General features: G+C 39.4%; 1 protein-coding gene across 1 annotated transcript in view; it reads right to left on the bottom strand.

The window, feature by feature from the left end:
- The window catches only part of PDGFC (platelet derived growth factor C), a 161,445-nt gene that overhangs the window by 25,289 nt on the left and 116,670 nt on the right, over nt 1–19,486 (bottom strand). The window contains exon 3 of the mRNA XM_042470110.1: nt 10,093–10,273. Coding sequence (XP_042326044.1) covers nt 10,093–10,273 — 181 coding nt within the window. The remainder of the gene's footprint in view (nt 1–10,092; nt 10,274–19,486) is intronic.

Here is a 19,486-nt window from a genome sequence, read left to right as displayed (position 1 = left end):
TATTATTATTATTATTATTATTATTATTATTATTATTATTATTATTATTATCATCTCTTCAATGGACTGAAATCAAAGATCTTACAGATATTTGAATTTACTTCAATTTGAGGGTACGTTGGCAAAAATTATTATTTTTTGGCAAATCTTTGACTAAAGTAATTTAATCTGATATCTTGTTCCTCTGTGAAATGGATCACTAAAATGAACCACTAAAAAGATCAATGGATGCATCCTAGAGTGGATCAGGTTGGACTTCTACCTGGAAACAAAGATGACTGTTCTGAGGTTATCATATTTTGGCCATACCACGAGAAGAAAGGACTCACTAGAAAAGACTACAATGCTTGGTAGAGTGGAGGGCAGTAGGAAAAGCGGAAGACCACAGTCCAGATGGTTAGACTCAATCAGAGAAGCCACAGCCATGAGTTTGCAGAGGTTGAGCAGGGCAGTTGATGACAGGGTGACCTGGAAGTCTCTCACATGTAGGGGTCAAAATCAACTCAAATGCAATTAACAACAACAACAAAAATAATAATAGTTCTACTTTGAAACTATTCTTTGACATTTAATTTTCAATGTAGAAATGTTATTTCCTGTGCAAAATTTTTGTTTTGTGCACAAATAACTACATGTGAATTTTGCACAGAATAAGTGCTGTACTGCAAATCACTTTTGAAAACTGCATGGATTTCAAAGACTTGCTTGCAGTAGAAGAAAACTGCTGAAATTACTCATTCCTACCTTCAAGAAGAAACTTAGGCCCCAAACACAGAAGCAAAACTGTGTGGTTTCGGACCTCATTGGGGGCATGGCATTTAGATGATGCATGCGTCCAGAATATAGCCAGAAGCCATGCTGCCACCACGCCAAGGAAGAAGAACTGGGTCAAAAAGGAGTGGATATAATCCATTCCTTACAGCAGCCCAGACTACTATAGTTCCAGCCAGAACCATGGCAAATGCACAGGCCCAGACCTGATCTGGGCCACCACAGTCCTGAGGACACACACACAACCATTTTCTCAATATTTTCAACTATTCTCTCCATCTTAGAGTAGAGTAGACCCATAGACAAGATTGTTTACTGCCAAGTTTCCTTACACATTAGTTTCACATACTAATTTCACGCAGGACAGAAATTATTTCCCTAAACTAACAAGCCATTAAGTTTCAAGAATTTTACTCTATGATGCTCTGATGTTTTGATGAACTTAACATTTCATGTGGGATTTTAAAATGTCATAATATCATTCTTGCTTTCAGTTGCAAACTTTCTCCAGCTGTCACTAGCAAGTTTCAGACCACTAATATGCAGTAGTAGCCACATTGACCTCAAAAGTTCTCTGGGTTTTCAGGCAAGATTTCTTCTTATCCTTATGTGGAAACACTAGGGACTGAACCTGGGACCTTTACAAAGTGCATATATTCTTTCACTGAGAACAGTTTTAGGTCTAATTGATTTAATAACAAATACTGGCCAAAATCAGAGAGCTTATTATTCCAGTGGTCTTATTTTTACCAAGCAAGCTGCTGAGTCTGGAACAGAGACAGCTCAGCAATTAAAAAAAAATACAATTTAGCAGTACGTATTATGACTAAAAAGAGTAACAGATAATCCAGGCAATGCTAAAATTAACAAAATTAAACAACTATTCTGCTGAAGTTCTAGCTCTCTTTATGTTTTAAATTTCAAGTGAAAATATTTGTTTCCAAGCACAGAAATATTTATGCCTTCAATATACCCATACATTCATTCCAAATAACCTTGAAGGCATGTGTGTTCTAAGAGAGTTTCAGGCTTTGTGCTGGTGTCATTTCCCTTTATTCATGTTCTTTCATGTTCTGTAATGTTATCTTACAAAAGAATGAGTTGCCTCCTAAAACTCACCTTCAGTGAATACTTTCACTGAAAATCCTGCAAGAGTGAATTAAGCATTAACACAACATTAACCTGTACAAAAAGTGGCAAAATAAAGCAGCAAAATGTCACCACTATTTAACTTAGAGGAAATCCTGAAGTTAATAAGTGGTGTGATTTTGCCACTTTTTGCATGGGTTAATGTTGTGTTAATGCTTAATTCGAGTGATGTCATCCAAAAACAATCCAGATCTTGTGGGATTTTCCCGGGTTTAAGCCCCATTTATCCATGGGATTTGTGTGCTTCCCTCCCGTGTGATAAACCCCTAGGTCTAGCTTCCCTCCCAATTCTCACATCCCATGGTCCTATAACATGTCTGTTGGAGCTCTTGACACTCTTTTCACTTCTGAACATGTCTGCTGCTTGGTTTCCCTTCTACTTTAGTTTTGTTGTGCCTTTGTCACATCCCTATTAGTGATTCTGTTCTGCTCTGCCCTTTTAGCACTTCCCTTGTGTTCTGTCACCACATCTTGTTTCTGGATTGTATCATCACAGCATTTTTAAGTGAGGGGTTTCTGCAGTGGGCTCACCATTGCCTCCCTATGCATGCAGGACAAATTTGTGTTGGTTGTGGTTTCACTGCTGTTGTCTCTAAGAGATCCTCCACCAGGATCATCACCCTCCACTACCACTGCTGCCCAGTAGTGGTCAACTTTATGTTTATATCCAAATTCACCAACCTTCAGCCCCCTCAGTACTGTCATCCCATATTACATCTCCCATCAAGTTCTCTGTTCTCCCTCAGCCTGTCCCATTCTGCTCATTCCACCCTCAATTTTTAAAGGATCTGAAATTATTTTATTTTTATCAATAAACAGAAAAGGCTAAAATCCATGTGAGCCTTTTTATGCATCCTCCGCAGCAGCCAACACACCTCCTCCCTTGTTGTTTCAGGTGTAGATGACTTGGGCTCTCTGCTTGGAAATGAGTTTGATCAGACCTTTGCTAAGGAGCTCTTGAAGGGTGGTTCTGGCCAGAGATCCCTGGCTCTTGAGCCTCTCGGAGACTATGGCCGGCATGATGAGCTTGTAGTTGGGCACCACCTTGCAGAGCTTGTCGTAGGTGGCTTTATTGAAGTGGACCAGGTTGTTCAGCTTGTCCCTCACTTTCCCTTTGGACCACTTCTTCTTCTTGACCTTCCCTCCAAATTTGTTGACACGGTCCTTGTCCTTATTGTTGTCCTTGGGTGGCATGGCTGCATCGACGGAGCTTAGAGTGCCCCTTTATCAGATTCTGCTCAGCCCCCCCCTCATTTTTTAAGCTGACATTGTTTCCTCTTACTTTGTTACTTTTGCCTTTTCTTGCTCCGTCTCTCCCCCTCCCCTGTACCCCACATTGAATGTAGCTGGGTAGCTGTAGTGTTGATGGTGGACTGGACTAGCCCCTTGCTCTTCCCACTTGCTCTCTTGGAGACTGAGTGGCTGTGGCATCGATGGTGGGCTGGGGGAGCCCCTCACTCTTTCCCTCACTCTTCCCCCCACTCCTGCCAGTGGGTCAGTTGTGGAATCAATGATGGGCTGGTCTAGCCCTTTGTTCTTCCCTCTCACTCTCTCAGCAGTTGGTTGTCATCATTGGTGGTAGGCTGAGCTAGCCCCTCACTTTTCCCTCTTGCTCTCTCAGTGGCGGGGTGGCTGTGGTATTGATAGCAGGCTGGACTAGCCCCTTGCTCTTTCACTAACCCAATTCGAAAAATATTGCTTCTTGCTAGGAAACTTTAGGTCCTCCAGTGTCACTCTATGGTAAACTTCTGTAGAAAGTCATTCAGTTCAATACTACCTGTAGAGTCATGTTTCTATAATATGTCCGAGAATGTAGCTCTACTGTATTCTAAAATCAATGCACTTTTATTTGTACCATTAACCCAATTTGCAGATTTCTTAAGACCAACAAGCAAAGCAGGTTTTTAAAACCTTTCTCTATGCTGTGTGACTAGTTTTATTGTGTTACTCATCTCATACAATACATCTTTCTATAATTCACATTTATGGTTTGGAGAAAAATTATGGTCTGGATTGATCTATATCAGAAGTGCATGCTTTGGCTCCAAGCATGCAAGACAAATTATACAAATGGAAAGTTAGTACAGTTTTAAATATTTCAGTGAGGCAGCTTTTCAGCAGCATCTCTCTTGATCATATAGTTTATATAGCTTATCTCATGTCGTCTGAGCATTTGTGAACAGTGAGAGAGTTAGATGCCAGCTCACACTCCCATTTTTGTATAATATCAGCAGAACTCACACAATGTAGAAATATGGGAATTCTATATTCTGCCCCCCCCCCCCCAATCTCCTGAGCAGCAAGAAAATTTCCCTCACCAGCTCAGTATCTAAGCATTAATCTATCTGTGGCCAGACTTTTGGCCTGGAGCTACTCTATGATGGTATAATATGCCAAGTATTTTTCATTTCCAAAGCTGTGTTTAGCAAATCAGGAGCTTTTACTCACTTGGGCTGATAATCAGATAAAGCCTCATTCTTTGATCTTTCATCTACTGATCAGTATTTATTATTTCATTTCTATTATATATCCAGTCTCCCCTGAAAGGACCTCAAAGATAATATGGATTGTTATTTTATCATAAATACTTTATTTTCATTCCTTTTCTTAAGCAATGACTGTGCCATGCTGAAAAGTAACTCTTATTGTCTGAGTAGCAATCAATTACCAACTAATTAGTAGCCCAATTATTTTAAATTACAGAATTAGTTAGAGAACAGTGTTGACTTAAAACATCTTGCAACATGTAAAGAGGAATTGCTTAGAGTCTATAAATGTAGTGAATATAAGTGGATAAGTATGTTGATTAGTCCTAAACACAGTATACCCATATAATCAATTGCCATGAGTAACAACAGGGTTTGGTCAAAGTCTGTTTTGGAAAACATAACTAGTCTCACAGTTATGCTTTTTAAGCTGGTTGTGGATTAGTCAGATACCTGATACCGAAGGTGGTTTTTCCTTTACTTAAAATTCCCTGCTGAAAAAAACCCTTGCCTGATACTGAATTTTGATCTACAACAGCATATCATGAGTCTTTACTAGCGCCTTTGAGAAATTCAAAGTCTGGATTGTTGTGCAATAAATAAAATAAAGATGATTTCCTAAAAAAATAAAATTAGGTAAATTCCTATACAGGCAATTATTACTACATACTTAGACTTCATGGTTATAACATTATGGTTGATTTTATGAAAAATACTGTACATATTTCCTCTCCTTGAACATCATGTTAGACTATTAGTGACTCATGTTTTTTGGGGGGAGGGGAGAGAAGGAGAAATTATAATTGTTTGAGGGAAATGCCAGCTTAGAGAGCTCTGTTTTTCCTCCACCTTCTTAAGATGTGAAGAGGAATGATGGGTGATAGCAGCTACACTCACTGAGGCTTGACAAACACCTTTTGAGCCCAGCCTCAGAGGTTGCACCTATAAGTAACAGCTGAGCACATTTTGCTCTTTCTAGGGCCTTGCTTGTATATGGAAGGAAGGGCAAATATGGCTTCCTTGTCTGACTGCCATGCTAAGTTTTTTCAGCTGCTGCTTTGGTTGGAAAATCAATGACCCCAGGGTTCATGGCCTGCAAATATCATTTGGCCAGCAGAAGGGTACAGGGAGGAAGAATGGCTCCTCCACTTCAAAATCTTTCTGAACTCCTGGCCTGGAGATGAATACATGAGAGAGTTATTTGCAGAGTACTGTTCAAAATATGTTTTCTTCCTTAAAGGGGGTGCATGGGAGGGAGATTCACATGATGGAGATCTGGCTGCTCAAGGCTCCTCAACGTAAGGGGAGGTGCTCTAAAATAAAAATTCTCATCCACTGAACATAGATCAACTGCTTCTCCATGACCTGAATTGCCTCTCTCCTTCCTCCTGTCAGGGGCCCCCTCCTGACGCTTAACACCTGCCATACTGTGGGGACTGTGCATATGGAGCTACACAGAGATATAGGATCTTGACCACTGTCTCTGTGTCTGGGGGGAGGGATAAATATTGACTAAACAGAATTCTGCAGAAGAGCTTTAATAATGAATTGGACTACAAAGGTATGTAACATATCCGTACCTATGGGCATGACTAGTTGACTGATATATACACTATGTGTGGAAATATGTATGCTGTGATTGCACGCTATGACTAAAACCTAGAAGTAACTAGTGAGAAATAATTGGTTACCTGTAACTAACCCCTTTGTCAAACTACTGTGGTTTAAAGGCTGAAATAGGAAAACTTTGTAGATGTTAAGGCAATGACAACGTGAACAAGAGGAGAATGTGTTTTGTTGTAGAAGTTGGTACATTGTAGCCATCGTTGTTATCATTGGTTGCCTTCAAGTCATTTCCAACTTATGGCATTATAGTATTGACACTTTTAAAAAAATACCTGAAACATTTACTTATTCTCAACAAATAGCAAAGTAAACTTTTTAATTATGACAGTTACTACTTGTTTTCTAGGCCTCAGAACTGTAAATAATTACTTTTTAAAAGTAGCGTCAAGCTCTGTAGAGTTCAATGTATTCAGTATGATATGGGTTTCATTTATTTGGGAGGTGGGAGAAGCATGCCAATGTTTTCAAACTCTGAAATATAGAATTTAAATTTATGATTTCCTCCCCCCACGGATTTACAGACCACTATGCTACTTTAAGGATAGGCCAATTAAAGCTTCACAAAAGTCAATGTGTATACCACCTAGATTTATCACAGAATGGAATTTACTTAATCAGGAATTGTTGATACCAAATCTCCAATTCAAACTTAAAAACAACAACAACCAAGTTTGAAAAAAAAACAGCTTCACTTGCCTCAGGTTTAAAAAAATGTTTCTTAAGCCAATAATAACTACCTGCTGCAAAATTACTATCTCCCAGAGTGAATGTCTGGTACATATACAAAGCTCTAAACATCTGACAAAATGCACTTCAAATTAGGGTGGTCACTGAAAAGCTTCTTGAATTTCCACCTTCTATCTCAGCTTCTATGGGAGAGGGTAAAGTGAGTTTGTTGTAAAGAAATTTTGGCATAATTCTGAATGACAAACGACATACTCCCAGGTGCCAAGATAGACGAGGTGGGGGATATAGTCACCCCCAACTTTAGCTTCAACTGGAGCGGCTTTGTTCTCATTGCCCTGAATAATTAATAACTCCTTTGGCAATCAGTCATGCATTCCTTAATGGCACCTCAGGCATCAAGTGTCCCATTCACCCGCTCCCCCCAAGTAACAATAGACTTTACTACACTGGGTGTTCTATGCCAAGCTTGTAACTGACATAATTTAAACTAAACAAGTCGCTAAAAAGAATATTACCCAGACCCAAACTGGAATCTTTTATCAGGTTTGTTTACATAGCATATAGTTGCTATGTAAATTATATCAGTATCAGGGAGATTTGGGGTAGGCTTTCTTAATATCAGTTTTTGGCAAGTCACTTCCCTTCTTGCATACCCAAGGAACTTTGATGCAAAAGTACTGTTATATAGCCCAAGGTGTAATATGATTGCATAAATGCAATAGCTAGGTATATCAGTATATTTTACAGGATATAAAACAATGCTTTCCCAGACCTGGATATTCCAAGTGTCATTTCCAGAACTACAAACTGATTAAATGCCAGCAACCCAAGGACACACACACACATACACACACACATAGTTATTTCAGTTTTTCATTTCATGACAGTACTATTGCATGCAAATAGATGAGATCTGCTCAGTATTTGGGCATGTACAGTATAGCGCTTCCACACTGGCAAAAATAAAGATACATTTTCACTTCAAAATGACTTTCGCTTTAGGGAACAGCTTTGCTCAGTTCTTCCTTTGTTTGGACTGAGTCTAGTCTGAATTACCTCAGATGCTTAATCAACAAAAAAAGTTGGTTCTTTAAAATAGTTTACTAAATTTAAATAAATTACTTCAGAATTAAACAAAAAGGGCTTCTGAAAGAGGCCTAAGATGTCCCTTTCACTCTGTGTGGGTTCCAAAAACAAACACAAGCTTGCACTGTTCTATTTCATTTTTACTTCATTTCTCTTCAAACAATGTCTGTCTTCTAATCCATTCAGTCTTTCATCTTGGAGAACATGAGGATTGTTTCAATACTCAGTGCCTATTTATAAGAATATGATCCAGTAGGTTGTTGTTTTTTTAAAAAAAAAGAAATAGTAATATAATAACAGCTTTACCTCCACAGTAGTAGTTCTCAAATTCTCTCTACTTAGTGTCCTCCTTTTAAACTCTCTGTAAATTCTACCTAGACATTAGGAACTAAAAGTTAACCTTTTCTACTTGGTCCATGTATATGCTTCTTAGCATATTCAGAGTTCCCCTTTACTGATCAAACACTAACTGTCCCCGGGCACATAAAAAACGAAGGCATGGAATCAGAGGAAAGATTCTTGAGAACAAAGCATGTCTGCTCTGACATCCATCTTAACTGGTAGAGGACCTCACAGTTTGAGAAAGTTTGTTCTACCGATCCTGGATTTCATATTTCTTAGCTGACTATACCTTGAATGATGCAAGATTTCTTTTCTTCTTAAAATGGGGGTGGGGGAATATACATTCCTGTTACCTTCAGTGTGATAGAATGAGATTAATTTTAAACATATTTATAGTTAACTTTATTATTATGACTATGAACCAAAAGGGTATTTGGAATTTGAGATTTTCCCACTTGCTACAAGACCCTTTTCACCTTCAACATCTGCTCAAGAGGGCTAGGAAATCCCTGTGAAATATATTTTAGGGCAGTACAAAAGACTGGGAATGGGAAGTGACAAGGAGAAATTCTAGTAGAAGGGAGATTGTGTGTATGTAAAGAGGGGCAATTGTCCCTTCTAATTCCACTGATGGAACACCTTTCATCAGCAAAAGTACATTACTGAATCCCAACATTTCTTTTGGTACAGTATTATGAGCTAAAAATAGCAACAAATCTTACTAGTTTCAATATAGATTACACATTGTTTCAAAAACAAAACAAAACAGTCCTTTGGTGCATTGGCCACTATTTCCTTTGATCCTTCTCACAGCCTTTAATCACCACCTAAACAATGCCCCTCCACAAAGGTGAAAGCTTATGTCTTCACATTTTTCTGTATAAATAATGCAGAAGTATGTCTTATTATTTTCACATTTAATGACAAAACCTCCATGATTCACAAAAAGGGCTAATTTAGAAAAAGAAACTTGCTCCATTCTCAGACAGGTCCAATCCTCCAAATCTGGGATGAACAACTGTGGTGCATCCAGAGTGCAATTTTCTCCTCTGGGACCCTTCTAGAACCACACAGTCTGCCCTAAATGCCTAAACAACATTCACAAACCAAATTTGCCAGAAATCTACTTCTGTTTTTAACAAACTAGTGATTAAAAAAAAACCTCCAAAGATTCCATGTGGACCATATATACAGATTCAATCCTCTGGGCAAGGTGCAGGATTTCGCATTGTCTTCATTAATGCATTATATTTTTCAGACTTGATATTTTTATCTTTGACTAGTATAAAATGTCAGTTGTAGTTGGCATGAATGTATCATGATTAAAGACATCAGCAAGGTTGTCCCTTATAACATCATTAGGGGCTGTCTCCTCTAACACAACAAGGGGCTGCCCCAGGTCTCCGATTTTGAACCTCAAATTTAAGGATCTAGAATAGTCCTAACATGGCAATCCTAAGCATGGGAGTCCTGTAGGGATCAGTTAGTGGCTAAAACTGCTTGGAGGGCCTGAGGACTGCATGTTTCCCATCTTTGGTCTAGGTGACAAAACTACAGGGTGATTCTGGTGGCTGTAATCAAGAACAGAGAAATAATAGATGGGGAAGAGATTTTGATGCATTTCACTTCATTTCCCTTTTAAAATTTGTTCAAAGTTGCCTTCCCTTCTGTACAGAGAAAAATCAAAAGACCTCTTCTTTGCAAGAAAGAATATGAGTGAGTGAAAGGATGTGTACCAGGAAAAACTATCATCAATTGTACAACAAGAAAGCTTACTTTAAATTATATTCAGTACTCCAATACTATGTTGTGAATAATTCTTGATGGTTTTAAAATAAAAATAATTACACAACAAACATTATTGCTATTTATAAAAAGAACATTTCTTCCTCTGTCCTTATGCCTTTGAAAATCTAAGAGGTATAAAAAAACTGATATTACTTACTGATGTAAGAAGGGTATAATGAATACAGAATCCAGGTTCAGAAGGAAGATATTCATCTGAAACAAATCTAATCCGGATTTGGTTCCCTTTGGAAATCTGTTTGCCTGGAACAGCAGCAGAACCACACCACCGTCCTAAAATACTTCCATCACTAGGCTCTTCAACTTCTACAAAGTCATACCTAAAATAAAAGGGAAGAAGACTCACAGTTTACTATTTTCTATAGAATCTTTCCAGAGCAAAGAAACAAGTTATATAAACTTATGTAAATGTGTTCATTTCAAACCAAGCTACATCTTCATGCCCTTTGTTGTTGACTGCAACTCCTATAATTTCCTACAATGGGAATGCAAGTTGTATAGGGCTGCTGGGAATTGCAACCCAATATTATCTGGTGGGCCATGAGTTGCTTATCCTCAGCTCCAGTCACATGCAAATAGTAGAGCTCAACTGGAAATGGATATAATCATTGTGATCCATATAATCCAAATTATATGAGCAGTTAATACAAATGAGTGTCTACATTTGCTACTGCTCCAAATATGAATTATCTTCCTCATGATGGAGCATAAACACTATCGGAATTGGTAAATTTAACCATGTTTCATTTATTCAAGACACTACTGGTTCAAGAATATACTAAAAATACAGATTGATGGCCTAAACAGATGGCCCTAAAGGGAGGTTGTCATGCCAGCCCTTTCTGCACTGGATCAGGGCTGCAGCAACCACATGCCACAGCCCCGATCCAGTGCTTTGCCAGCTCCAAAAGAAGTGGCAGAAAGTCACTCCTTTTGGAGCTGGCAAAAAGCCGCCCTTGCTGCTGCGACGGCACTTTCCAGTGCTCCTTTTGGAGTGTGGCATCTGAACACTGTGCCAAAGGAGCACCATAATGCCACTTTCTGTGTGGTAGGCTGGGCAGCATGATGGCAGCTTGGGAGTGGAGTCAGAGCATGTGGCCTCCACACCCCCGCTCCACTCTGACACTGACCCTTTTGGCCAGTCTGTTTAGCCTCTGAATCTCCCTTATCTGGAAATCCAAAATATTCTAAAAACCAAAACTTTTTTCATGATGGCTGAAATAGTGACATCTTGGCATTCTGGTGGTTTAATATACACCAACTATTTTTCATGCTCAAAATTATTAAAGACATTGTATAAAATTACCATCAGGTTATACGCATGAGGTGTATATGAAACATAAATGAATTTCATTTTAGACTTGGGTGCATCTTCAAGATATCTCATTATGTACATATATATAAATACAGGTTACAAATACATAAGTCCCCCCAAAACCCAAAATCGAAAGCATTTCTGCTCCCAAGCATTTCGGATAAGTGAAATTCAACCTGTAGAAAATAAGAAAAATGGAGCTTTGGGCCTAAATCCAATTGGTAATCCCAACTAGAACAGGCTGACTCAATTACTGAATGGCAAGTCAACATTTATTGTAAGCCTGATCAGTTTGTAGGCCTATTTTAATTGGTTCAATGGATTTGGCCTTGGTATTTAGGCTGCACAGACAGGATGATATGGTACTTTGAATGTTGGACTTGGAATTTGGGAGGTCAGGGTTCAAATCTCCACTCACTCATGGAAACCCACTGAATGACCTTGGACACCCTCTCTCAGACAGGAAGGCAATGACAAACCTCTGAATAAACCCTGCCAAGAAAAAGCTATGATGGAATAGTCAGTTGGGAACAACTTGAGGACACACAACAATTTTTTCAACATAAGAAATATGTTTTGCTTTGAAAATGTAGTTTTGGCTGCTGCTGTGTACCTTCAAATCATTTCTCACTTATGGTGACCCTATGATGAAACTATCACAAGGTCTTATTGGCGGGTTACACACCGCCATGAAAGTACGCGCAGAGCGCATACTAGGGTTAGGGAGGTGCGGTGCTTCCGCACCTCCCTAACCCTAATATGCGCTCCTCGTGTAAAAAATGATGGCGGCCGTTCCAGACAGCCGCCACCGTGAAGACGTCACGGCCATGCCGCCTCTATATGGGGCGGCGCGGATGTGACATCCTTGCTCCTCGCCAGGGTGCCTAGTGAAGATGGCTTCGCCCAGCGAAGCAAGGGAGAAAGGGGCCAAGCGGCCCCTTTCTCCCCCTCCCTGCCGCCGTGGAGTTTTTCAGGCTGCGGGGAAGCGGCGTTTTGCCGCTTCCCCACAGCCTGAAAAGCGGCGGATCGGGGCCGCAGCGGCTGCCGTTCTGGCAGCTGAGGCCCCGATACACCGGGGAAAAGGGCGGGTACAGCCCGCCCCAAATAGGCGGTCTGTAACCCGCCATTGTTCAGAGGAGGTTAGCCATTGCCTTCCTCTGAGGCAAACATTTTTCAAAAGTTTAATTCTATTTTAATTTTCACTTTTTATATTTTTAAAGCTATATTGTGTTTTTAAATTATAAGATGCCTCGAATAACAATTTTGGGAGAAAGGCCAGATACAAACAACAGCAACAACAATGGTTCTGGGGGTCACATATGGTACACATGCTGCATTTTGTCCACTCCCTGTCCAAAGATTGAAGGAATATTTGTAAAGGAGGATCCTGCTTTTCTTGAGTAGGAACTCCCCATCATATGGAACCCTGGCATGAAGCATGTGTAAATGAACAGAAATACAGCTAGCTTGGTTATACAACTCCTGCTACATTCAATCTAGCCTAGAATACAATGGGATTCTGAGGAAGAAGAAAAAATGTTGAAATTGCCTTCCTTGTCTGTTCTCTTGTTTTCCAGGGTAGAACTAGGCACAACATTTAACTGGACAAAAATCCAATTTACAACATGTAACAGTATATGGGTTGAAACAGAAGGCCCTAAAGGGGCAGCTTGATGCCGCCCCTTTGATAACTGGATCAGGGCTAAAGCAACCATACTCTGGGGACCCAATCTGGCTTTTTCCAGCGCAAAAAGAAGCAGCAAAATGCCACTCCTTTTTGTGCTGGAAAAACGCCATCTTTTCTGCCGCCACCATGGCTTTTCGGCACTCCTGTGGCATGTAGCATCAAAATGCTGAACCACTAGTGCACCAAAACCTGCCTACCCTGTGGGCAACAGAGCAGCATAACGCCAGTGTCGGGATGGCATTGAGGCATGCATATGTCATGCCCCAAGCCACCAGGAAGCTGGCGTATTGTGCCAGTCTGTACTGTCCCTATATTTCAATTGGAAAGCACATGTTTCACAAGTAAGATGTCCCAAATCCAGTGTCATAGCTTAGTGCCATTAATTCAGTACAAAATTAATTAGTAATCAGAGAGGATCAGTTGTGTATCTCCTACCCTGCAATTTGGATACAATTACACTTCTGTTTCATTGCATTTCACAATGTGATGTAAAGTAAAGAAAAACAGGAGCAACTTCATGTTGTGAACTTTTATGATGTTAATGCTAGTTAAATCAGGCTTTAAATCAGCTTTATTTAATAATTGGGATTTAAGAAATTATTTTAGTTCACTAACTTCTCAAAACTACAGGAAGTCAGGGATAATTTCAATGTATATTTATCATAAATTTTAAAAACAAATAGACTTTTATTCTCTTTATAGATTAAGCATACAGTTGCTTGACTCCTAACTTTCCTTCTGTGAACTGGAATTCATACTCATGAGATATGGCTTTTCATCTCTCTTTTCAATGTGCCCACAAAATCCCCACAAAATTTTGAGAACCCATAGAAACTGTTTAAGATATGATGTCTTTGTGGGACAGTCTGCAGATGAAGAAGGATTTATTATTATTATTATTATTATTAACCTTTATTTATAAAGTGCTGTAAATTTACACGGCGCTGTACATACAATCTTTTTAATTGGATGGTTCCCTGCCTTCGGGCTTACAATCTAAAAAGACACGACACAGAAGGAGAAGGGAGTGGTGGTGGGGAAGGGGATGAGGGCCAGCAGTTCTTCTCTACCTCCGAGGCCTGGATCAGGGGAGATGGACTGGAGGGAGGGCTTGGGTTCTTAATGGATGGTTTCATACCCTTCCTTAGAAGCAACTTAGGATCAAAGCTGGTATGTTTCCATTTTCAGTAAATATGAGAAGAAAATGAACATACTGATTTAAAATTAATGATTATTGCCTGTAGAATATGTGCACAGTGACTGCTAGTACATGAGTTTGAGCAACTTAAAATATAGGGTATAAAATAGTAATAACTCAAGTAAAAAAGAAACCAGTTATAAAAGTTATGCCAAACTGAATTATGAATGATTTCTCTTCAGATTTCTTATATTCAATTTCTGCTCATATTTTTGTAGCATGTTGTTTGCAAATAAAACACTTTTTAAATCAATCTTTTTTTTAAAAAAATACCTACTACTAATTTTTCACTCATTATGAGTCTTCTTTTCAAAGAAGCACACAGAGATCAAACAGATGCACAATCTATAAAATTTCAGGGCAGCAGAAAAGTGATATGATATAACACCTGACACATGAAGTGAAATGAACTACCACTGACAACCAGGACTCCAGATGTCCCCAGGTGATCATTTCAGAAACTTTGTAATCCTTGTAATATACCTACTGGTATTATATTGCACTGTCCAACTCAGTACTTAAAGGATTTACCAAACCTGTTTTATTGGCCAATCAAATGGAGGTTTCTCACAGCAACATGATACAGTACTTATATAACTAAGTGGCTTTTAATGACTACTTCTCTTCTCAGACATCCTTTGGGACATACAGAAGATTTATTTCCCTTCTTGCTTTACAAACAAGTATGTTTTTTGTAGACACAATGCATGTTCTGGTTTTGACTTAAAGTTCTAAATGGCAATTACATCTACTATGTCAAAGGTGCCTTCCTACATGCCTCAGGTACATCAGGGGAGAACAATGAATCCATGCAGAATGGGAGTCCAAATGGCTGCTTTCCAATTCTTTTATTTTCTTTCTCTAGAAATCAATTTTATAATTTCTGCACCAAGACCCACTAGCATATCTATTTGCAACTTCTATCCCTCCAGATATTAATGAACCAAACTCCATCACTCCTAGCCTGCATGAGAACTGCAGTCAAACAAGTAGAAGGCCACAAGTCCTCCAGTCCATGCACTAAACTTTGAAGTTTGGGATTTTGGGGGACTGAGAGCATTTTTAAGAATGGCTTACTGCTTAAAGACATTATGGAATTGTTTTAACGTTCTAAGTGCAAAACTTAAAATGGTTTTCATGTGCCCAGTAAGTATGAGAAAAGATGAAACTGGAGCTTAGAATTATTTTACCACTAGTAGCTAATGACTCACAAAAATAGATGTACAGTATTTCAACTCTCCTCCACTTCTAAGATGGAATCCCCCCCCCACCTTTCATGTCTTTGTTCCCATGTCTTTCAGCTCCATTCATCACAAGCTCCTCCTATATGCTTCACCCTAACCCACCGTCAGAAGGACCTCGTGACCTTTATTATACTCCATGAATAGAACCTCAAGCATGCAAAATTTAACATTTTCTCCCCTTGCTATAGTTGTATGGATATGGAAAATCACATACTCGAAGATGTAATTGCACTATAAACATATACAACACTGAAGTGGAGCAGAGTAGATTTTCTTTGGCACCTGTCAATAAAGTTATTTTGTTATATCAATACAGAGTTTGAAAAAGCTATTTTTCTGGTCTATGGTTCTGGCTGGCCTCAGACAGCATAGCCATTTCAACTAGTTAAAAAGTAACGTTTTCAAACTCTGCATCCACATTAGAACCTCTAATTAGCACTTTATTGTCTCTGTTTTACTGCGTTTGTTCTCAGTCAACTCATGGTGTGTGACCTAATGTTTTATTTCCACAGACACATCTTATACAACATGATAACCAAAATTATAGAGGCTGTGATTCCAACACTATGGCTCCTCCCCCCATGCCCTTAAAAACATATTTGTCTAATGAAGACACTTGTGAGCACTGAAAGCTTGAGTAATATATTTTGCACCTTCTGGTTGGCCTGATAAATGTATCATCACAAGATGAACTTTGGACTTAATTTTATTAGTACTTCCATAAACTTTGACAAACTGTGGGCCTTTTGTGGCCCTGCTGGGGTTTGGTCCCCAAATCCCCATTATACCAAACTCTGTGGATGCTCAAGTCCCATTAAACACAATACATTGCACAAAATAAAAAGCCTCTTGTTCATTCCAAGAAACAAGATCAAATATATCAGAGATGTTGTAAATGCTTAACTGAAAATCATTCTCCATCTTCCTCTTCTAACAACCATATAACTACAAGTAACACTGAGTTTCTTTCTCCTGATAATCCCCCCAATGAGCCACTTTCTTCATCAAAGGAAGTACAAGATCCATGGCAATACGTGTATGCCCGGAGCTGCATACAAGGCTCTAAGCAGGGTAATCTCGTTTATGAAGATATCAAACAACCTTCATCCTCTTGGAATTTGGTTCTAGACACAATGGCATAGTAAAATGGTGCCTCTTATATAAAATGACAAAAATCAAGGTTGGCTTTTGGGAATTTATATATTATTCAATATTTTCAAGCCATGAATGTTTGAATCCATGGATAAAGAATCTGCGAATATGGAGGGCTGAGAATATATAGCTAAATAGCAAAATGTAACAATAATAACATAGTTAAGCACAGTTAAAGTACATTTAAGAGAGGCACACTACTAGGAAGATGGAAAGTATAAGAGCCTACTGACTAGATGATGGACTAGCATATTTTTTTTCTTTTTCTCAGTCACTATTCAGAATGATTAGATGCAGTCCAGTGCATTCTCTTTTTAAAATGGGTATGTGCTGCCTGACTAACTAGACTGAAATATAGTATAAGGAAAGATCAAACCTTGTGACATTTGAACTAAGGTACTTCCAGAGAGAGATTCAAAGCAATAACAAATCTTGGTTCTTTGTTCACTGTAATTTCACTCAGAATTTCAAGACTTTAAATATTATTGAACACACACACACAAATTAGTGCCTTTATTGCTAATCATCCATTTTTAGTGCTAAAGTAAATGAGTACTTGATCCAGATAATGCTGTAATATTTAACCTTCAAAATAGTTAAGCAGTTGTAAAAAACCATGGAATAAAATCTTTTCATTACTCCTATTAACCCCTTGCTAAAACAGTGGTGCATGGAAATGCTCTTCAGTTATAGTGCTGTAACATCTTTAAATAAATATTTTTTTAGAAGTTACAGCTGGAGGCGTTTTAGTCATACTGTACTTGAAAAGTGATTAAAACATAAATAAATATATGATATTTTTGCCTTTTATAAAGGGTAGAGTGTATGGTACATGCAGGGACAAAACAGACTGACCTGAAAGGGTGGCATCAAGACCCCAGAGAGAGCCAGGTTGGGGCCATAGCCACAGCCCCAATCCAGCCAGAATCTGGCCCAAATAGGAGTGACAGAAAGCCACTCCTATTTGGGATGGATTGAAGCCATCCCACTGCTGCTTCAGCTGGCTTCCAGCTGGTTTGGGGCATGTGGCACCTAAACGCCAGGACCCCAAGTCACCCCGAAGCCACCTGGTATGTAATTGCTAGTGTGACTTCTGGGTGACTTGCGGGCATGCCATGTGTAAATACCACACCCCAAGCCAGCTGAAGCTGCCAGTCTCTTTCGGCCCTTAGCTGCCCGGTAAGTCACTACTCATAAAACCATACCTCTTTACAGAAAGATAAAACAGTAGCAGTGAGATATTGTGTGGAAAGAACCCAGACAATATCACAATCCATTTAAACTTGGTAGAAAAAATTATTCTATCTTGAAAAAAATACAAAAGTACTACTACTTTTGCATTCTGTTCAAGAGAAAATCAGCCTTCTGATTCAGTTGTAAATGGATTATAATATTAAAAGGGGTAGAGCCAGTATGTTGTAGTGGTTTGACTACTGGACTACAACTCTGGATACTAGGGTTTGTATCTCTGCTCAGCCATGGAATCCATTGGGTGACCTTGGGAAAGTCACACTCTCTCAGTTTTAGACGAAGGCAAAAGCAAAGACTCTCTGAACAAATATTGCCAAGAAAACGCCACAGTAGTTTCGCCTTAGGGTCACCATGTCAGAAATGACTTCAAGGCACACAATGACAGCAATGGTCCAAAACAAACTGCAGAAATAAATCAGTTTGAGACTGCTTTAACTGCCCAGGGTCAGTGCTAGGAAATCCTGGGAATTCTAGTTTATTGTGGCACTAGTGTTTGACACAGAAAGTTAAATGCCTCACAAAACTACAGTTCCCAGAAGTCCCTAGCACTAAGCCAGGGCAGTTAAAGTGGTCTGAAACTGGAGTCTTTTTGCAATGTGTTTTGGACCAATGTGATTTCCTACCACTAATCTCACTTCCAGGCAGTGTGCCGAGAGCTGTTTTGCCCTGACAATACGTGAGGGTGAAATGAAACCTAGTGATGACTTGTTCTTGCAAAAATTCTGGTCCCAAGGGGGCAGCCAGGGCTTATGAGACTTGTAGCCTTGTAAGTATTGGTGGCCTTTAAAGACAAAAACAAATTCACCCAATCTCCGTTCACTTGAACTATGGGCATAGTTTGTTGTGGGTTTTTTGAGCTATATGGTCATGTTCTAGAAGAGTTTCTTTCTGACATTTCACCAGCATCTGTGGGCATTCTCTGAAGATGCCAGCCACAGGAAGAAACTCTTCTAGAACATGGCCACATAGCCCGAAAAACCCACAAAAAACTATGGATTCCAGCCATGAAAGCCTTCGACTTCACAGTATGGGCATACCTAGTTATCTACTGAGGCTAAAACAGATATTTATTTATTTATTTGGGTGTACCCTCAATTGATCATGTTGCTTACTTAATAGTGTTGAGAAGTAAATAAGGCTTTGAATTCAGCTGGGCTGGTTACATTTTTACTGTGTTTGGTAGGGATTGTGGGCTAGGAGTGATTGAGGCTTACCTCAGCACAATGAGAATCCACAGGAACCTTTGTATGAATAATAATAATAATAATAATAATAATAATAATAATAATAATAGGATTTATTTATATGCCGCCCAATCACTGGGAATCCGGGTGGCTTACAATAGAGGATAATAGACGGTTCCCTGTCCTCAGGCTTACAATCTAAAAAGACACGACACAAAAGGAGAAGGGAATGGTGAGGGGGGGGAGGGGATCAGGTCCAGCATTCTTCTCTCCCTCTGAGGCCTGGACCAAGGCAGATGGACTGGAGGGAGAGCTCTTCTTCTTCAGACTAGCCCTGATGGAACTGGGCCTGCCTGGTCAACTCCCTCATAGGCCGGAGGATGACAGTTTTGGAGGGAGGAGTCTCTTTTTTCCAAGCTAGCCCTGATGGATCTGGGCCTGCCTGGTCAACTCCCTCGTGGGCCAGAGGATGGCAGTTATGGAGGGAGGAGTCTCTTCTTCC

The sequence above is a fragment of the Sceloporus undulatus genome, chromosome 5 (genome assembly GCF_019175285.1).
Source record: "Sceloporus undulatus isolate JIND9_A2432 ecotype Alabama chromosome 5, SceUnd_v1.1, whole genome shotgun sequence".
Classification (NCBI taxonomy): domain Eukaryota; kingdom Metazoa; phylum Chordata; class Lepidosauria; order Squamata; family Phrynosomatidae; genus Sceloporus; species Sceloporus undulatus.
Note: the sequence above shows the minus strand (reverse complement) of the source record. Positions and strands in the feature narration are given on the sequence as shown.